General features: G+C 45.4%; 2 protein-coding genes across 2 annotated transcripts in view; both read right to left on the reverse strand.

Annotated features, from left to right (window-relative positions):
* Positions 1–517: 517 nt before the first annotated feature.
* Positions 518–4008, reverse strand: LOC144608844 (E3 ubiquitin-protein ligase NHLRC1-like). Its single transcript, XM_078427028.1, has one exon. It carries the CDS (start codon positions 4004–4006, stop codon positions 2714–2716), a length of 1293 nt encoding a protein of 430 aa, XP_078283154.1. The 5' UTR covers positions 4007–4008; the 3' UTR covers positions 518–2713.
* A 3475-nt stretch (positions 4009–7483) lies between these two features.
* LOC144602098 (putative thiopurine S-methyltransferase) overlaps positions 7484–19133 on the reverse strand; it is a 55724-nt gene continuing 44074 nt past the window's right edge. The window contains exons 6-9 of the mRNA XM_078414806.1: positions 18583–18657; positions 16810–16895; positions 14712–14756; positions 7484–12966 (exon numbers count right to left, since the gene is read on the reverse strand). Coding sequence (XP_078270932.1) covers positions 12848–12966; positions 14712–14756; positions 16810–16895; positions 18583–18657 — 325 coding nt within the window. The 3' untranslated portion in view covers positions 7484–12847. The remainder of the gene's footprint in view (positions 12967–14711; positions 14757–16809; positions 16896–18582; positions 18658–19133) is intronic.

Consider the following 19133-nt stretch of genomic DNA (forward strand, 5'->3'; position numbering starts at 1 on the left):
ATGATCAGCCATGATCACATTGAATGGCGGTGCTGGCTCGAAGGGCCGAATGGCGTCCTCCTGCACCTATTGTCTATCTGACTGACCAAACACAGATACTGTGGAACAAAGCATGACTGGGACGAAAGTGTTAAGAGTAACTCAGCGCATCAGGCAGCATCCCTGGAGAAAGGAGCAACTGAAGAAGGATCCCGACCGGAAATGTCACCTATCCAGGGATGCCGGTTGACCCACTGAGTTACTCCAGCACTTTGTGTCTATTTTAGTAAGTCAGAATCTGCAGTTTCTTGTTTCTAAAACTTGACAGGGCTTCTACTTTATAAACACCAAGTCCCCACATACCCGAACATTAAAGTTTGCTGTTAGGTTCACCTTAAAGCTCATTTTACTTCCTTCAATATGCAATATCATGGCATTCTCACTGTCAAGAGAGTCATGAGTAAAGAGTGTTTAATTGTCATATGTACCGACAACAAAACAGTGAGATTCTCCCTTCTGCAGCCTTTATAAACTCACTAACACCATAGCACACAAATAAATATGTAATAATATAATAAATTAGTAACAGTAATACTACTTATCATGTATCTGTACACTGTTAATGGCTTGATTATAATCTCTGCTGGCTATGAACACGTGACAATAAATTAACTGAACGGAACTACTAGGGTAATAGCCGTGGTAATGCAGCCAAATAGTGCAAAATCTAAGTCCGCAGTGCAACCAAAAACACAATCCATTGAAGATCCTGGTTGTTGAGGTAGTGGTTAGTATGGTGCAGTGTTCAAGAGCCTGATGGTTGCTCGGAAGAAGCTGTTCTTGAACCTGGTGGTCATAGTTTTCAGGCTCCTGTACCACCTTATTTCTGATGGTAGCACACAATGTGAGCATGGCCATGGTGGTAAGAGCCTTTGATGATATTGGCTGCCTTCTTGAGTCAACATGTCCTATAGATCCCTCTGTTGGTGGGGAGGTCTGTACTCATAGAGACACAAAATGCTGCAGTAACACAGCAGGCCAGGCAGCATCTCTGGAGAGAACGAATGGGTGACGTTTCGCGTCCAGGCCTTCCATACCTGTGATGGACCAGGCAATGGGTTCATCCACACCAAAGTATCAAGTCAAATCCATAAAAATTGATTCTGTTTGTAATGTTTCTTGAGTGGCACTGCAGAAATAGATGCAAGACACTTCAAATAAATTAAAGCCTTCCAGTTCACACGTTCCTTGCACCAGGTACTGCAAATTTACGTATTGTCTTTCCGTTGACTGGCTAGCACCCAACAAAAGCACGTGACAATAAACTAAACTGAAGATAGACACAAAGTGCTGGAGTAACTCAGTGGGACAGGCAGCATCTCTGGAGAGAAGGAATGGGTGACGTTTAGGGTCAGACCCTTCTTCTCAACCCGAAACGTTACCCATTCCCCCTCTCCAGAGATGCTACCTGTCTCGCTGAGTTACTCCAACACTTTGTGTCTATCTTCCGTTTAAACCAGCATCTGCAGTTCCTTCCTACACATTTCGCGAAACTAAACTGAATTGAAATCTAGAGGACTGTATTGGGAAAAGAGATTTGGTAGGGATGTTAATGTGGACATTCTTTGCCCAGAGAGATAGTCACTGGAGATGTAATAAAATAACTGCAGATGCTGGTACAAATCAAAGGTATTTATTCACAAAATGCTGGAGTAACTCAGCATGTCAGGCAGCATCTCAGGAGAGAAGGAATGGGCGACGTTTCGGGTCGAGACCCTTCTTCAGACTGATGTCAGGGGGGCGGGACAAAGGAAGGATATAGGTGGAGACAGGAAGACAGTGGGAGATCTGGGAAGGGGAGGGGAAGAGAGGGACAGAGGAACTATCTAAAGTTGGAGAAGTCAATGTTCATACCACTGGGCTGCAAACTGCCCAGATGGTCACTCTTCCTGCACCTATTTTCTATGTTTCTATGAGACATCTCGGCTCGGCAGAACGCACCATGGGAACTACACTCGCCCCCCTGCAGGACCTATACATCAGGAGGTGCAGATCAAGAGCAAGCAACATTATTAGGGACCCCTGCCACCCCAGCAACGGACCGTCCCAGCTGCTACGGTCAGGCAAACGCCTCCGCTGTCACGCTGTGAAAACGGAGAGGATGAGACAGAGTTTCTTCCCACAGGCCATCAGGACTGTTAACTATAAGAAAATAACTGCAGGTGCTGATACAAATCGAAGGTATTTATTCACAAAATGCTGGAGTAACTCAGCAGGTCAGGCAGCATCTCGGGAGAGAAGGAATGGCTGACGTTTCGGGTCGAGACCCTTCTTCAGGACTGTTAACTATTATAGAAACATAGAAAATACCTGCAGGAGTAGGCCATTCGGCCCTTCGAGCCTGCACCGCCATTCAATATGATCATGGCTGATCATCCAACTCAGTATCCCGTACCTGCCTTCTCTCCATACCCCCTGATCCCTTTAGCCACAAGGGCCACATCTAACTCCCTCTTAAATATAGCCAATGAACTGGCCTCAACTACCTTCTGTGGCAGAGAATTCCACAGATTCAGCACTCTGTGTGAAAAAATAACTCCAGGGACTAAACTTTCTTTTATGTATTAATTTAAATTTAAATGCTGTAATTGTAATTTTTTTTTGCACAATCCGCACTTTCATTTCACTGCACATCGTGTATGTGCATGTGACAAATAAACTTGACTTGACTTGACTAGGGCACCTCGGGAGAGGTGTAGATTTTGCAGGTGTGGTCTCCGCCGTCTAGCACCACCAGCTCGCCGTCAGCTGTGCACGCCAGACCCGCCGGCCGGACCAGGCCCTCGGCGATGAGCACTCGGTAGCGGACCAGGCCCTCGGCGATGCCCTCCACAAGACCCACCGTGCCCCCCATGCCGTCGGCCACCAGCACGTTGCCTCTGCCGTCGGCGGCCATGGCGGAGACTCCGGCGGGCAGTCGTGCCGGGCTGAAGACGGTGCTGTCGAGTTGGCGGATGAGCTGGCGGCGGCTGTTGAAGGTCTTGAGGCGGACGCGGGGCGATGCGGAGGGTGCGAGAGGTTGCAAATGCTCCACCACGTGGATGCAACAGTGTAGCGGGCAGACGGCTACCTCCCGCGGGCATTGCAACCCCTCGCTCACCGTCTCGGTGCTCAGCAAGCCGCCGCCGGGCAGGTGAAGCCTGAGCAGCGACAAGGTGCCTCGCTGGGCGTCGGTCAGAGCCACCTGGTCGCAGCCCGGACCGGCCGCCACTCCCCAGGGCAGGGCCAGGGGGTCGCTCAGGATGGTCTTCGGGGTTCGTGGGGTCCCCCCCAGGCCCAGGGCGAACACTTTGAGGGACGAGTCCCCGCCGTCCGCCACCACCAGCAGCCGCCCACCGCCGGCCAGCGCCACTCCCAGCGGGTACAACAAGCCGCAGAGTCGTCCAGCAGCGGCTGTGGGCTCCAGTGAATCCTCTCCCCGCTGCCACAGCCGCAGCCGGCGGCGGCCGTCATCAGCCACGACCAGCGCCCGGGAGCTCGGGCAGACAGCCAGCGCCCGGGGGTTCAGCAGCGTCCCCCAGCCGCCGAGCACGGCCTTGAGCCGGGGCTGGAAGAGGGGACACTGCTGGCCGGGGTTGTTGCTTCTGTTGTTGTTGCTGCTGCTGCTGCTGCTGCTGTTGTTGTTGTTGCTGCTGCTGGTGTTGTTGCTGCTGCTGTTGCTGCTGCTGCCGCCGCCCTCGGGCACTGCCACTGCCACTGGGCTCAGCAGCAGCTCCGCCAGCTGCAGCAGAGGCAGGCAGTCGGTGGTGGCTTGAGAAGCCGGCCAGCAACGCCTGCAGAACGGGCACTGCAGCTGTTGCTGCCGCTGAGACAGAGCCCCGGCGCACTGGCGGCACACGGCGTGGCCGCAGGGCAACACGCAAGGCCGGCGCGCCGCGCTGCCGCTGTAGATCTCGAAACACACTTTGCACTCTAGCACGTTGAGCTGGATGTCCCGCAGGAGGCTGCGGGCGGCTTGCAGGGACATTGCCTCCCTCCACTCCCTCCCTAACCCACCCCTGACGTCTTCTGTGCAGGAAGGAACTGTCTGTGCGGACGCTGGATCAAGAGCCAAGATCTCGACACACCAAATGCTGGAGTAACTAACTCATCGTTAACAGGCAGCTCCTCTGAAGAGAAGGAATGGCTGACGACGTTTTGGGTCGAGACCCGTCCCTGACGTCTTCTGGCCACGGGTCCCACCAGCCAGACGACCTTCAGAGCCTGTCAGCGGTACCCTGAGGCTACCTGCTGGGGCTGGTGCGAATTGCACTCCTTGTTCCTTGTTATGTTTTGTGTGCCATTCGTTCTTAGTACCTGAATTGATGTACAGCACTTTGGTCAACGTGGGTTGTTTTTAAATGTGCTATACAAATAAAATTGACTTGTCTGAAGAAGGGTCTCGACCCGAAACGTCACCCATTCCTTCTCTCCTGAGATGCTGCCTGACCTGCTGAGTTACTCCAGCATTTTGTGAATAAACACCTTCGATTTGTACCCTGTATCACTCTACGACCCTTCTTCAGAATATATTACAGCCTATATCTCTCATTGAAACATAGAAAATAGGTGCAGGAGGAGGCCATTTGGCCCTTTGAGCCAGCACCGTCATTCATTGTGATTATGGCTGATCATCTACCCCCGACCGCCCCGACGTGGCAACTTCAACAGCCTGACCGCGGGAGAAGACGGCAGGGGAAGAGAAAATACATTCTGGCCTTCCATCACAGTGAGGAGGTGACTCACTGTGATGGATGGTTCTTTTTTTTGTTTTGTGCTGGTTTGTGATTGTGTGTTGTTGCTTATTTTTATTGCTCTTATTGTTGTAATGGAATTTCGTCCAAAAGATTTGTTTTTTTTGGATGACAATAAAGGCTATTTATTATTATTTTCTGAAGAAGGGTCTCGACCCGAAACATCACCCATTCCTTCTCTCCCGAGATGCTGCCTGACCTGCTGAGTTACTCCAGCATTTTGTGAATAAACACCTTCGATTTGTACCAGCATCTGCAGTTATTTTCTTATATTATTACTTGTTCCTCGGTTCAATGCACGTCAAGGAAAACACGCAAGGGAAATGGTGCATGGCAAAGACGGACCAAAAATATAATGATTGCTATTGAGGCAGTGCACCGAGGTTAATCCCTGGGATGGCGCGACTGTCATACGAGGAAAGGATTGGGCTTGTATTCACTGGAGTTTAGAAGGATGAGAGGGGATGTTATAGAGACGTATAAAATTATAAAAGAACTGGACAAGCTAGATGCAGGAAAAATGTTCCCAATGTTGGGGGAGTCCAGAACCAGGGGTCACAGTCTAAGAATAAAGGGGAGGCCATTTAAATCTGAGGTGAGAAGAAACTTTTCCACCCAGAGAGTTGTGAATTTGTGGAATTCTCCGCCACAGAAGGCACTGGAGGCCAATTCACTGGATGAATTTAAAAGAGTTAGATAGAGCTCTAGGGGCTAGTGGAATCAAGGGATATGGGGAGAAGGCAGACACGGGTTACTGATTGTGGATGATCAGCCATGATCACAATGAATGGCGGTGCTGGCTCAAAGGGCAAAATGGCCTCCTCCTGCACCTATTTTCTATGTAATAATTCATAATTTAAAAAAAAAATAGATGCCGACGATCCTTTCTTCCACTTGTTCCGTCTGCCTGGTTATAAGATCACACAGACACAAAATGTTCGAGTAACTCAACGGGACAGGCAACATCTCTGGATAGAAGGAATAGGTGACGTTTCTGGTCGAGACCCTTCTTCAGACAGATGGTCTTAAGATCAGATTCTCCAAAGATATAGAACATATATAGCACAGCACAGGAACAAGGTCTTTGACTACGATATCTGTGAGAAACACAATGCCACGATAAACTGCTTGCTTTTTGGCTCCACTTTAGTTCCACCATCCTCATCTTTTGGCGCACAGTTCGTGGGGGAGTGGGTAGAGCAGAAGACAGAAACAAAGAAAATAGGAGTTGGATTCATCATGGCTGATCATCCAAAATACCCCGTTCCTGCTTTCTCTCCATATCCTTTGATTCCTTTCGCCCTAAGAGCTAAATCTAACTCCCTCTTGAAAACATCCAGTGAATTGGCCTCCACTGCCTTCTGTGGCAGAGAATTCCACAGATTCACAACTCTCTGGGTGAAAAAGTTTTTCCTCATCTCAGTCCTAAATGGCCTACCCCTTATTCTTAAACTGTGACCCCTGGTTCTGGACTCCCCCAACATCGGGAACATTTTTCCTGCATCTAGCCTGTCCAATCCCATTAAGAAGATGTCTTGATTGGTTTGTTCCCGGGCCTGGCCAAGCTGGCCATTCGTGGGTTACAGTGCCAGGCAGAAGAAGGCTCTGCCTGATTTGACTGCCTGGCCCTTTTCCAGGGTTACGTTCCTTGAGAAAGAACGCGTGATGCTCACGGGCACCATGGTGGATTTCGGAGACCGCTGGGCATAGTAATAAGAATATTTGGTGATTTTCCTATTATCATGGTGGTGGGTGGGTGTGTGTTATTATTTGTTTAGTCAATATGAATGTAAATAATTGGATACATTTAGTTTAGATTTAAAAAAGATAAAATCATCTAGCCTGCCTGCACCTATTCTATAAACCCCCTTCCCCCCATTCTTTGCATATTCATGTGCATATCTAAATGCTTGTTAAAACCACTATTGTATTTGGCTCCACCCTCAACACACATTGCAGGCACCCATTACTCTCTGAAAAAAAACATGTCCCGCAAATCTTTAAACTTTGCCCCTCTCATTTTCATGCTATGCCAACGTTGATGCGTTGGGAAAATGTGTTAACTCCACAGACTGTATCAGAGGTCACAATTGAATCCAGGGTGCATAGAACTGTGAGGGGAGATACAGAGGGCAGAATATAGTTCTCGGCATTGTAGCACACCAGTCCCTGAGTCAAAATCTAATGACAACAATGGAATAGAGGTGAATTGTACTAGCTTATGGAAGGACCGTTCAAAAGCCTGATAACGGAGGGGAAGAAGCTGTTCCTGAATCTGGTAGTGTGCGTTTTCAAGCTTCTGTACTTTTTGCCAGATGGGAGCAGGGAGGAAGAGGAATGACCAAGGTGGCACTAAGTCTTTGGTTATATTGGAAAGACACAAAATGCTGGAGTAATTCAGCGGTTCAGGCAGCATCTTTGAAGAACATGGATAGGTGGCGAGAAAGGTGACGTTCCAGGTTAGAATCCTTCAGACTGATTATATTGGCTGCTTTTCTGAGGCAGCGTGATGTGCAGATAGAATGGGGAAGAGTCTGGTCTGTGTGAAGGACTGGGCTTCACCTACAACTCTGCAATTTCTTGTGATCTTGGGCAGAGCTGTTCCCAAATCAAGCTGTGATGCAACCGGAGAAATAAATTCTTCTAATCATTATAGTAAACTCTTCTCAATATCTGAGATTTTAATCACAGTTTCAAAAATACTGCAAAGGTAATCTGTTGATTTAATTTCTGGTTCTGACATTTACCATGCAAACACATGGCCCTCAATCCAAGCATGTTTGATCTAACAATATAAATGTTAAAAAAATGCATAGAAACAGAATCATAATCACATTCTGCATTCTCCCTTCAGAGAAAATTAGATTTGTTTTCATCATTTAATCCATCATTTTAATAAAACATAATTCTGGTATACTTCATACTTCCTATTCAGGAGAACGCAAGCCCAATCAATCAAACCAGCGTTCAAAACCTAATCCAGCATCAGTAAAATGAAATTATCTAAATTTTCAAGCACATACCTTTCTTTCTAAGTAAGTAATTGAGTTATTTTTCCATTTTTCAAGTCATTAATCAGATTAAACCAGCACAGGTTAAAACATGGCAAGGAATTATAAATTATATAGAAATGTTTTCCACAAGCATTTGATGAGACACCTGTACTGAGCATTTCACGATTTGAAAATCTACATTTAGAGCCAAAAGTGGAAATATTATGAGGGACGATTCAAGGTGGGTTGTAAAGGAGTGAGAGATTGAGTATTTAGAGTGGTAATTCAAGTGCTGGGCCATTTTAAAGATGTGGTCACTTATGGTGAAATATAGGGGTGTCATGGGTCATAAGGAGTACAGTTCGTTGGAGATTAAAAGATGCAGAATTTGGGTGATATAGGGTTAGGTTTAGGTTTATTATTGTCACATGAGGTACAGTGAAAAGTTGTTTTGCATGTTAACCAAACTGATCAGATATACCATATAATCAAGATAAACTCAAGTACAATAGATAGAGTAAAGAGGAAGGGTTACAAACAGGAGGAGATAGATGAAGTTACATGATAAACCATAGAAGGAAGATTAAGCCACAAAGGATAAAAAATACTGATTATGGTGTGTCAGGGAAGTGGGAGCCAACTTAAGTTAAGGAAGCTAAGGTTATAGACAACGAAGATTTGGTAACAGGATATGGCAAGCATTGGAGGGATATGGGTCACATTAAGGCAGAGGAGATTAGTTCAACTTGGTATCATGTTCAGAATAGATATTCTGAAGGGCCCGTTACTATTACGTAGTCCATATTCTGACCCCTAAATTCAGCGCAACCGACCCCAAGCACGGGGTTCAACACCATATCCTCACTTCGGGACCACCGCTTCATGCCCGCGCCCGCAGACTGGCCCCCGACAAACTGCAGATGGCGAAAGCAGAGTTTCAGAAGATGGAAGCCATGGGAATTGTTCGACGCTCGGACAGCCCATGGGCTTCTCCACTGCACATGGTGCCCAAGGTGTCCGGCGGTTGGAGGCCTTGCGGGGACTACCGCCGCCTAAATGACACCACAATTGCAGATCGGTATCCCATCCCACACATTCAAGATTTCTCTGCCCATCTGGCCGGGGCCAAGTTCTTTTCTAAAATCGACTTAGTCAGGGGTTACCATCAGATCCCCGTGCGACCGGAGGATGTGCCGAAAACCGCCATCATCACCCCTTTCGGGTTATTTGAATTCCTGCGTATGCCTTTCGGCGTTATAAAAACGCCGCGCAGGCATTCCAACGCCTGATGGACACCGTTGGGCGGGGGCTCGATTTCACTTTCATCTATATGGATGACATCCTGGTGGCAAGTTGTTCACGGCAGGAGCATTGCGCCCACCACCGGCTGTTGTGTCGTCGCCTCAATGAATTTGGCCTGGTGATCAACTCGGCTAAATGCCAGTTCGGCCTTCGAGCAATCAATTTCCTGGGCCACCGGGTGACGCGGCATGGCGCGGTACCTTTACCAGACAAGGTGGAGGCCATTCGCCGGTTTCCATGACCATCCAGTGCAGGGCCTGCAGGAGTTTGTGGGAATGGTTCAATTCTACCACCGATTTGTGCCGGCGGCGGCGAGAATACTGCGGCCCTTATTTCATCTGTTGTCAGGCAAGCGGCGGGACGTACAGTGGTCCGACGTCACCGTGGCGGCATTTGAGGGGGCGAAAGCATTGGCTCGGGCGACGATGTTAGTGCATCCGCGTGTCGACGCCCCTACGGCACAAACCGTGGACGCCTCGGACTCTGCGGTCGGTGGCCTACTAGAACAATTTTTTGACGGACACTGGCAACCTCTTGCCTTTTTCAGCCGCCAGCTAACTTCGGCGGAATGTAAATATAGCACATTCGACCGGGAGCTGCTTGCTTTACATCTGGCAGTTAGACATTTTCGGTATTTCCTGGAGGGCCGAAACTTCATCGCTTTTACCGACCATAAGCCCCTTACCTTTGCTTTTGCCAAGGTTGCGGACCCTTGGTCCGCTCGGCAGCAGCGCCAACTCACGGCGATCTCGGAGTTTACCACGGACATCCGCCACATCGCAGGGAAAAGTAATCGGGTCGTGGACGCCTTGTCTCGCCCAGCGGTGATAGCCGCTCTCGACATGGTTTCAGGAATTGATTATTCTGTTTTAGCGGCAGCACAGCTGGCAGACGAGGAGATGAAGGCATACCGAACTGCCATCACGGGTCTGGTGCTCGAAAACATTCCTTTGGGCCCCGCCGGTATCATCGTCCTATGTGACATCTCCACAGGACAGCCGCGGCCTGTTGTTCCGGCAGCCGGGCGTCGTCAGGTTTTCGACGCCATTCATACTTTGGCCCATCCATCTATTCGCACGACGGTGAAATTGGTTGCTTCAAAATTCGTGTGGCATGGTTTGCGAAAGCTGGTCAGGCGTTGGGCCCAGACGTGCATTGCATGTCAAACGTCGAAGGTTCAGCGGCACATCCGGGCACCGGTTCAAGGCTTCGCAGTGCCTCGCCGGCATTTCGACCATATCCACTTAGATATCGTGGGGCTGCTGCCACCATCCCGTGGCATCTCGCATCTGCTTACGGTAGTGGACCGCTTCACGCGGTGGCCCGAGGCCATCCCGCTCATTGACACCTCGGCCTTGTCCTGCGCACGTGCCTTAGTAGCTAATTGGATTGCTTGTTTCGGGATACCGTCTGATATCACGTCCGACCGGGGTGCCCAGTTCACGTCGGAACTGTGGTCTGCAATGGCTCGCCTATTGGGAGCTCACCTTCACCACTCTACGGCTTACCACCCCCAGTCCAATGGGTTGTTGGAACGTTTCCACCGCCGTCTTAAGGATGCTTTAAAAACACGCCTCACCGGTCCCGGCTGGATGGACGAGTTGCCGTGGGTCCTGTTGGGAATTCGCACTGCCCCCAAAGAAGACCTGCAGTCTTCATCGGCGGAATTGGTTTACGGTTTTCTGCTCACCGTGCCCGGAGAATTTATTCCAAACACCGGTGACCCCCAGGACTCATCATCCGCCATGCTGGTCCGTCTGCGGGAAAGGATTGGCGCCCTGGCTCCTGTCCTAACATACCGGCATGGGATCACCCCATCGTATGTGCCTCCGGCTCTTGCCAGCAGCTCGTACGTTTTTCTTCGGCGCGACACACACAGGTCGCCCTTGCAGCGCCCATATGAAGGTCCTTTTCGGGTGCTGAAGCATGGGCCCACGACTTTTGTATTGGACATGGGGGGTCGGCAAGAGACGGTATCGGTGGCCCGTTTAAAACCGGCCCATTTGGACCTGAGCGAGCAAGTACGGGAGGCCCAGCCCCGTCGTCGGGGGCGTCCACCATCTCGGGCCCAACCTAATTTGCCCTTACAGGGCAGGACTCCTTTGCACGGGAACGTGCGTACAAGGTCCGGCCGCCTCGTCCGGCTGCCCGACCGTTTCTGCGCCCCTGGTTCTGGGGGGGGGGGTCATGTAGCGGCCCCTGATGGTGGGCCACACACAGTACATAACCTGAGGCTCGTGAGAGGCTCGTGAGAGGTCACGAGGAGTTCAAGAGCAGAAGATAAGAGAATGGGGAAGGAGGGTGCGTCTCACAGAATAAAGTGGTGTTGGATAACTCAGTGTGCTGCCTCATTCTTGGACGGACAGCTCCGTGTCCGCCACAATGGCCTGTTTATGTGCTGCAAATGTTATATGTGGAATGTAATATTCCATGGAAAAAATGTATGTCATTTTCGATTATGATTTGAACCTTTTTGGTACCTGATGCAAAAATAGAACTCTGCAATTATAGAGTTTCAAACATGAAAACGGGATGATTGGGCTCAGATTTGGGTAAAACATGAAAATAAATCTCAGTTGGACTTGGGGTGAGGGTTTGTCAGATTGTCAATGGTCAAGATTGGGTTGAGTGAATATGCGGAAAATTATGTTTGAAAAGGAGGAAGTATTTGCACTAATGAATGCAGTATTCCTTAAAACTAATTTGGTGTGTGTAGATCTATAAAAAATACACACAGAATATTCATATCAATTCTGCTACAACATGATTCAAAGCCCAGTTTTGGTCATCTTAGATTCACTTAGCTTCTATCATTTTATGAAGGACATACTGGAAAAACACAGATCAGCCAGCATTCACTGGATGTTTTCAAGAGAGTTAGATTTAGCTCTTGGGGCTAAAGGGATCATATGGGGAAAAACCAGGAACAGGGTACTGATTTTAGATGATCAGCCATATCGTGTTGAATGGCAGTGTTGGCTCGAAGGGCCGAATGGCCTATTCCTGCACGTATTTTTCTGTTTTTAGCTGTGGCAAAATGAAATTTTCGTTAATATTCAGGTTAAAAACCTCATTCATTGTAAGTGCAGATTTCTAATTATAGATGTTGAGCCTGAAATTCTAATTCCTTTTCCTTTTCTACATATGCAGTTTGACCTGCTGAGTTTCCCAGCATTTTCTGGTTTTATTTCAGATTTTCAGCACCTGCAGTTTCCAGATCTTGTAAGCAGGCTCAGGACCCTAGTGAGACCGCACCTGGAGTACTGTGTGCAGTTTTGGTCTCCAAATTTGAGGAAGGATATTCTTGCTATTGAGGGCGTGCAGCGTAGGTTTACTAGGTTAATTCCCGGAATGGCAGGACTGTCATATGTTGAAAGACTGGAGCGACTAGGCTTGTATACACTGGAATTTAGAAGGATGAGAGGGGATCTTATCGAAACATGTAAGATTATTAAGGGGTTGGACACGTTAGAGGCAGGAAACATGTTCCCAATGTTGGGGTAGGCCATTTAGAACGGAGATGAGGAAAAACCTTTTCAGTCAGAGAATTGTAAATCTGTGGAATTCTCTGCCTCAGAAGGCAGTAGAGGCCAATTCTCCATTGGCCAATGGAGGCCAATGCATTCAAGAGAGAGCTAGGTAGAGCTGTCAAGGATTGCGGAGTCAGGGGGTATGGGGAGAAGGCAGGAACTGGGTACTGATTGAGAATGATCAGCCATAATCACATTGAATGTTGGTGCTGGCTCAAAGGGCCAAATGGCCTACTCCTGCACCTATTGTCTATTGGTCTTTTAACTTAATTAGATATATTTCTTCAATGAAGGAATCCAGACCCCATGAAATCTTTCGTTCAGTCAAAGCATCCATTGATTCCTTCAACCGAATGTTGCATGATTGGCCTGCAAAGAATCAAAAAGTAAACACAAGGAACTAAACTCAAAGTGGCATTTAAAAAAAAACCAAAGTTAAAATTCACTTGTTGACATTGAAAAAACTGTCAATAACTTCAATACCAAATTTGGTAGGATATTTGAGTGTTATGGATAAAGTACCAGTAAAATTATTTACTTAGAGTGCAACAATAGATGAACAATTCAAGAAAAATTGACCTCAAGAATTCAAAGGAGACGTTGTGCAGATGAGCAAATGATTAATCAAAGAGTCAGGTTATTGTAGAACCCTGCAAGAATGGGAAGAAGGATGGAGTGGTTAAGGGAGGGAATTTATAAGGCCGTAGTAGTTGACATCACAGGCAACAAAAAAGTATTAAATTCAGTGACAACAATGCTTAATACAGAGAAGTGCAAGGTGTTGCATTTTGGGAAGTCAAACCAGAGCAAGACCTATACAGTGAAGGACAGGCTCCTGTGGAGTGTTGTAGAACAGAGGGATCTAGGAATGCAGAGTTCCTTGAAAGTGGTGTCGCTGGGTGGTCAAAAAGGCTTTTGGCACATTGGCTTTCATCAGGCATAGTATTGAGTATTGAAGTTGGGAGATCATGTACACAGTTGTACACAACGTTGGTGAGGCCACATTTAGAGTATTGTGTTCAGTTTTCGTCACCCTGTTATAGGAAACATGTTGTCAGGCTGGAAAGGGCGCAGAGAAGATTTACGAGGAAGTTGCCAGGACTTAATGGCCTGAGGTATAGGGAGAGGTTGAGCAGGCTATTCCTTGGAGCGCAGGAGAATGAGGGGTGATCATAGAGGTGTGTAAGATCATGAGAAGAACGGAGAGGGTAAATGCACAGATTATTTTACCCACAGTAAGGAAATCAATCATCAGAGGACATAGGTTTAAGGTAAGGTAAGGAAAGATGTAATCAGAATGTGAGATGCAATTCTTTCTTTTACACAAAGAGTGGTAGGTATATTGAACGAGCTGCTGGAGGAACTAGTTGAGTCAGGTACTATCGCAACTTTTATGAAATATGGTACATGGATAGGATGGGTTTGGAAGGATATGGGCCAAACACAGGCAGATGGGGCATGTTGGTCAGTGCGGGGAAGTTGGCTGAAGAGCCTGTCCCCATGCTGTATGACTATGAATGCAGTCAAAATGCAAAGTAATCTTGGAGTAAGATAGGAATAAGGATTATTACAGTGGCAAAACATTGGAAATGCAAAACAAAAATACATAAAACAGTGAGAACTGTGGATGGGAAACCTGTAGATGGTTTAAATAAGATATAGACACAACTATCAAAAATCTATTAAAATTATCTTAATCTGTTTTTTTCTTTATCTTCATCTTTCTATCAATCAATTTATGAAGGAATAGCATTTAAGTTTCATTTATGATTGCACTGAGACAATATATAATATAGTCATAACGAGTGGTGATTGCAATATAGGGAAATGCATCTGAATTCCTTGGGAAAGAGCTATGTTGATGAAAATGATTGAGGGCTCTCCCAATAAATGCAGAATATTGTGTGGTAGTGTAAAGCCTTTAAGATCTGTTACAGTACCAATTCTAGAAGTATATTCTTGGGACCATTTTTAAAACATCATTCAGAATGATCTTCACAGTAATTACAATTTTGCACCAAAAGTGTGTGAAGCCATATTGTTATCCACATGTAATATTAAAAAATGATCCTTTTACGAATCAAAAAGCTGTATGAAGTACACGTACAACTTACCAAACAGGTCCTCAATTGCACATTTAGGAACCGAAAATGGTGGACCTGCAAAAATCAAACCAACATATAAAACTCTAGTATTTACAGTTGGTGACAAAAATATGGACCAATATGCAAATAATTAGTCAACTTGCGTGGGAAGGAAATCTGTGGGTAAAATAAATTCTCCTCCCACTGCAAAGCTCAAAATATTTCGAGAGGCAGAGCTGTAAGAATTGTAATTTAACAAAATTTTACTCCTTTTATGGATGAATGAATGAATGAATACCATCCAATACAAAATATTAAATGCAAAGTAAATTCCAGGGCTATTAAAGGAATTATTAATCAAGAATTAATTGATAACGACATGCTTACATGTAGATTGTTATCGTTTCAATTTTTCAGACTCTCCTTTCCAATTTGCTCTCTTATCCTTTGGTTATGCAGAGTGCCCTGAGCCTAGGACTTACAACTGTCCCACACATAGTACTTTTTCCTCGTTGTAATATGGATAAACACTGCACAAAAGCTCTCTATTCACTTTAGAGAAATAAGATCCCACAACATCCTTCCATTAAAAAGCCAGTTGTATTTGCTGTCATTGAAATGTATGGTTCTCCCAGCAGTAACTTTCTAGATGATGTCAGCTCCAATTTTCAGTGTGAGGCCCTCCTTTGCAACATTCCCTCAAACCAACACATTATTCGAACACCCATTATAAAAGTCTGACAGGTGGCTGAGCAATCTCCTTGCTTATCTGAAGATCTCAATGCTCCTTGATTAGAATTCAATAATAGAGGACACTCAAAAAGGGAATAGCTTAGGGCGGCGCAGTGGCACAGCAGTAGAGTTCTTGTCTTATAGCGACAGAGACCCTGGTTTGATCCTGACTATGGGTACTGTCTGCATGGAGCTTGTACGTTCTCCTTGTGACCGCTTGGGTTTTTTCTGGGTGTTCCAGTTTACTCCAACACTCCAAAGAAGTACAGGTTTGTAGCTCCAAAGACATCTAGGTTTGGCAAAATGTGATAAAACAGTGTACAGTCAGAGCACTGAGTATAGAGGGTGGGAGGTCATGTTGTGGTTGTATAAGACATTGGTGAGGCTGCATTTGCATTATTGTGTTCAGTTTTGGGCACCATGTTATAGGAAAGATGTCATGCTGGAAAGGGTACAGAGAACATTTACGAGGATGTTGCCAGGACTCGAAGGCCTGAGCTACAGGGAGAGGTTGAGCAAGTTAGGACTCTATTCCTTGGAGCGCAGGAGAATAAGGGGTGATCTTATAGAGGTGTATAAAATGGTGAGAGGAATAGATCGGTTTGATGCAGAGGTTTTAGGGGAATCGATAACCAGAGGACATAGGATTAAGGTGAGGGGCGAAAGATTTAATAAGTATCCGAGGGGGCACTTTTTCACACAAAAGGTGGTAGGTGTATGGAACAAGCTGCCAGAGGAGGTAGTTGAGGCAGATACTATCGCAACGTTTAAGAAACATTTATACAGGTACATGGATAGGACAGGTTCAGAGGGATATGGGCCAGACGCAAGTAGGTGGGACTAGTGTAGATGGGACATGGTGTGGGCAAGTTGGGCCTGTTTTCATGCTGTAAGACTCTATGTTCCGTACAGACATTGTTGGCCAAAGGGCCTATTCCTGTGCTTTACTTTCCTATGTTCTATATTCTACCTTAAGTTCTTCAACACCAGTGTTTTTATTTCCTCCAATCCTAAATGCTCCGGCCAGGAGAAGCAGCAATGTTCACACTGCACTCAAGTGGAAAATCCACACATTTCATTTTTACATTTAAAGATGTTCATTGAATGGTTACACATATCATACGGAGACTGAGCCTCAGCATCAGGTTGTGAATGTGAGTGAAGGACAAATATATAAAGTAAAGATCCTCTAAAATGTCCCATTAAATGCTCCCAAAACAAGTACAGAAAATATTTGATATTGATCACTGATCTTTCTACAGCGCTGAAACTATGTTGGCCAAATTCTGCTCGAACTCCACAGACAAGTTTGCAGATGACTCCACTCTCGTGGGCTGGATCTCAAACAATGACGAGATGGAGTACACCAACAAGAGTAGAACAATAAATAACTTACCAACAATTTGGTTTTGGTTGAATGTGTAACAATCTAGAAGATAGCAACATCCCTCAGCCATAAGTGTGGTCATATGCTTGACATAACTAAAATAATTTTGGAAAAAATTCAACATGATTTTATTTCATTGTTTGAAAAAGCTTTTTCTTTTAATTTAATCATATTATCAAACAGTGTACATTCAATTTTATTGTCTGAGTTAGTTGATTATAATGGGGGCAAGGGAATATTAGTCACTGAATGTTTTATTGTGAAATGCGATGAGTGTTTGACTGTTAAAGGTGCCATCTTTTGGACAAGATGTTAAACAGAGACTCCATTTGTCCTCTCAAGGTAGGCTAAAAGATCCAGCAATAGTTTGCATTGCTGTGGATTAACCTGACATCCAGGTGAAAAAGCATATTGTGTAAAAATTGGCCAACCACAATTTTTACATTATAATATTAAATCATATAACCAAGGCCATAAAATAGCTTGGATATCCTGAGTTATGAAGGGGGCATATAATTTTATGCCTTTCTTTTCATCAGTAAACAAGAATATGGATATACCAATTTGAGTACAAATCTCATTTCTTCTTGACTGTAATAAAATGTTTAAGGTTTAATTTTCAATAAAAGTACACCTGAGCAATAGTGCGGTGAACCGCATTCATAATTGAACTCCTTGGATTAATTTACAAAGTGGGATTACACAGAGTTGCAATTCATAAAATGTGGAAGATTAAGGGATAATTTATCTGAAGGTTATGTTAAGGGCAGATAGAGACAATCTATTTTTACTGTTGTAGGTGGCCGATGTTGGGGGAATGCTACAACTAGAGTTAGGCTTAGAAGCTAGTAAAACTATGATATAACTGGAGTTAGGCTTTTCAGGAGTCATGTTAGAAAACATTTCTATATATAGAGGGTGATGGAAATGACTAAATCATATCTGCAAATGGTAACTGATGCTGTGTAAATTGTTGATTTTGAAATCAAGTTTGAAATATTTTTGATAATTGAAGGTATTAAAGAATACAGTGTAAGAGTGGAGAACAGGATTTAGGTCACATATCCTGAATTATCCCATGGAGTGACGGACTAGGCTCCAGAAATGAAGTAGCCCAGCCTGTCCCAAAGTAAAAATTGACCTTTTAAAAAAAAATCTGACATGCAGAGAAAGCTATGTCTTCTGAGGAGTAAAGTGTCACAGCCCTGAGGTCAGAAATATAATGTGGTAAGAGTATGTATTTGTAAAGAGAGCAAATGTTAATATTTAAGATTAATGACTTTCCATCAGAACTGGCCTACATGATTACAGTTATAGTGTATAGATACATGATGAGGGAATAATGTTTAGTGCAACGTAAAGCCAGCAAGGCCCGATCAGGGATAGTCCGAGGGCCAGCAAAGAAGGAGATAGTAATTCAGCACTGCTCTCTGGTTGCGGTAGGATGATTCAGTTGCCTGATAATAACTGAAAAGAAACTGTCCCTGAATCTGGTGGTGTGCATTTTCACACTTCATACCTTTTGCCTGATGGGAGCGGGGAGGTGTCAGGGTGCGACTTGTCTTTGATTATGTTGCTGGCCTTGTCGAGGCAGCGTGAGGTATAAATGGAGCCAATAGAAGGAAGGTTGGTTTGCGTGATGGTCTGGGCTGCGTCCACCATTCGCTGCAATTTCTTGTGGCCTTTGATGGAGCTGTTCCCAAACCAAGCTGTGATGCATCCTGATAAAATGCTTTCTATGGTGCATCTGTATTCTTCCTATAATACCAGAAAACTACTCACCGTTGTCGGTCAGGTGGGTTGATAGCTACCATAGAATTACTATCCCAGATCCCATCAAACTTTCCAGCAATCAAACTATACATTAGAAGTAAAAATACATGTTTTAAAAATAATTTTGGAATAGAATAATCAAACAAAATATGGCATTGATATTATAAAATCTATTTCTGACTATGCAAAACAACTCCCAAAAAATACTGCTGTCTCTTAGTAATGTCAGTAATGGTCGGGCCTCAAGGAATGTTGATGAACAGAGAGACCGAGGGATCTAAGTCCATTGTTCCCTTAAAGTGGGAACACAGGTCAATAGGGTGGTAAAGGAGAAATGTGGCATATTTGTCTTCGTCGGTTAGGGCACTCAATATAATTCGTACATTATCTTGCAGCTATAGAAACTGCTGGTTAGGCTATACTTGGGAGTTCTAGTTGCCACACTATAGGATGGATGTGATTGTGCTGGAGAGAATGCTGAGGAGATTCACCAAGACATTGGCTGGATTAGAGGATTATGAGAAGAGATTAGATAGACTGGGTTGTTTTCCCTGGAGTGA

This window comes from Rhinoraja longicauda, chromosome 2 (assembly GCF_053455715.1).
Source record: "Rhinoraja longicauda isolate Sanriku21f chromosome 2, sRhiLon1.1, whole genome shotgun sequence".
Lineage (NCBI taxonomy): Eukaryota > Metazoa > Chordata > Chondrichthyes > Rajiformes > Arhynchobatidae > Rhinoraja > Rhinoraja longicauda.

What these genes read in the sequence shown, in the direction of transcription:
- LOC144608844 (XM_078427028.1), bottom strand. Translation starts at nt 4,006, where the DNA reads ATGTCCCTGCAAGCCGCCCGCAGCCTCCTGCGGGACATCCAGCTCAAC.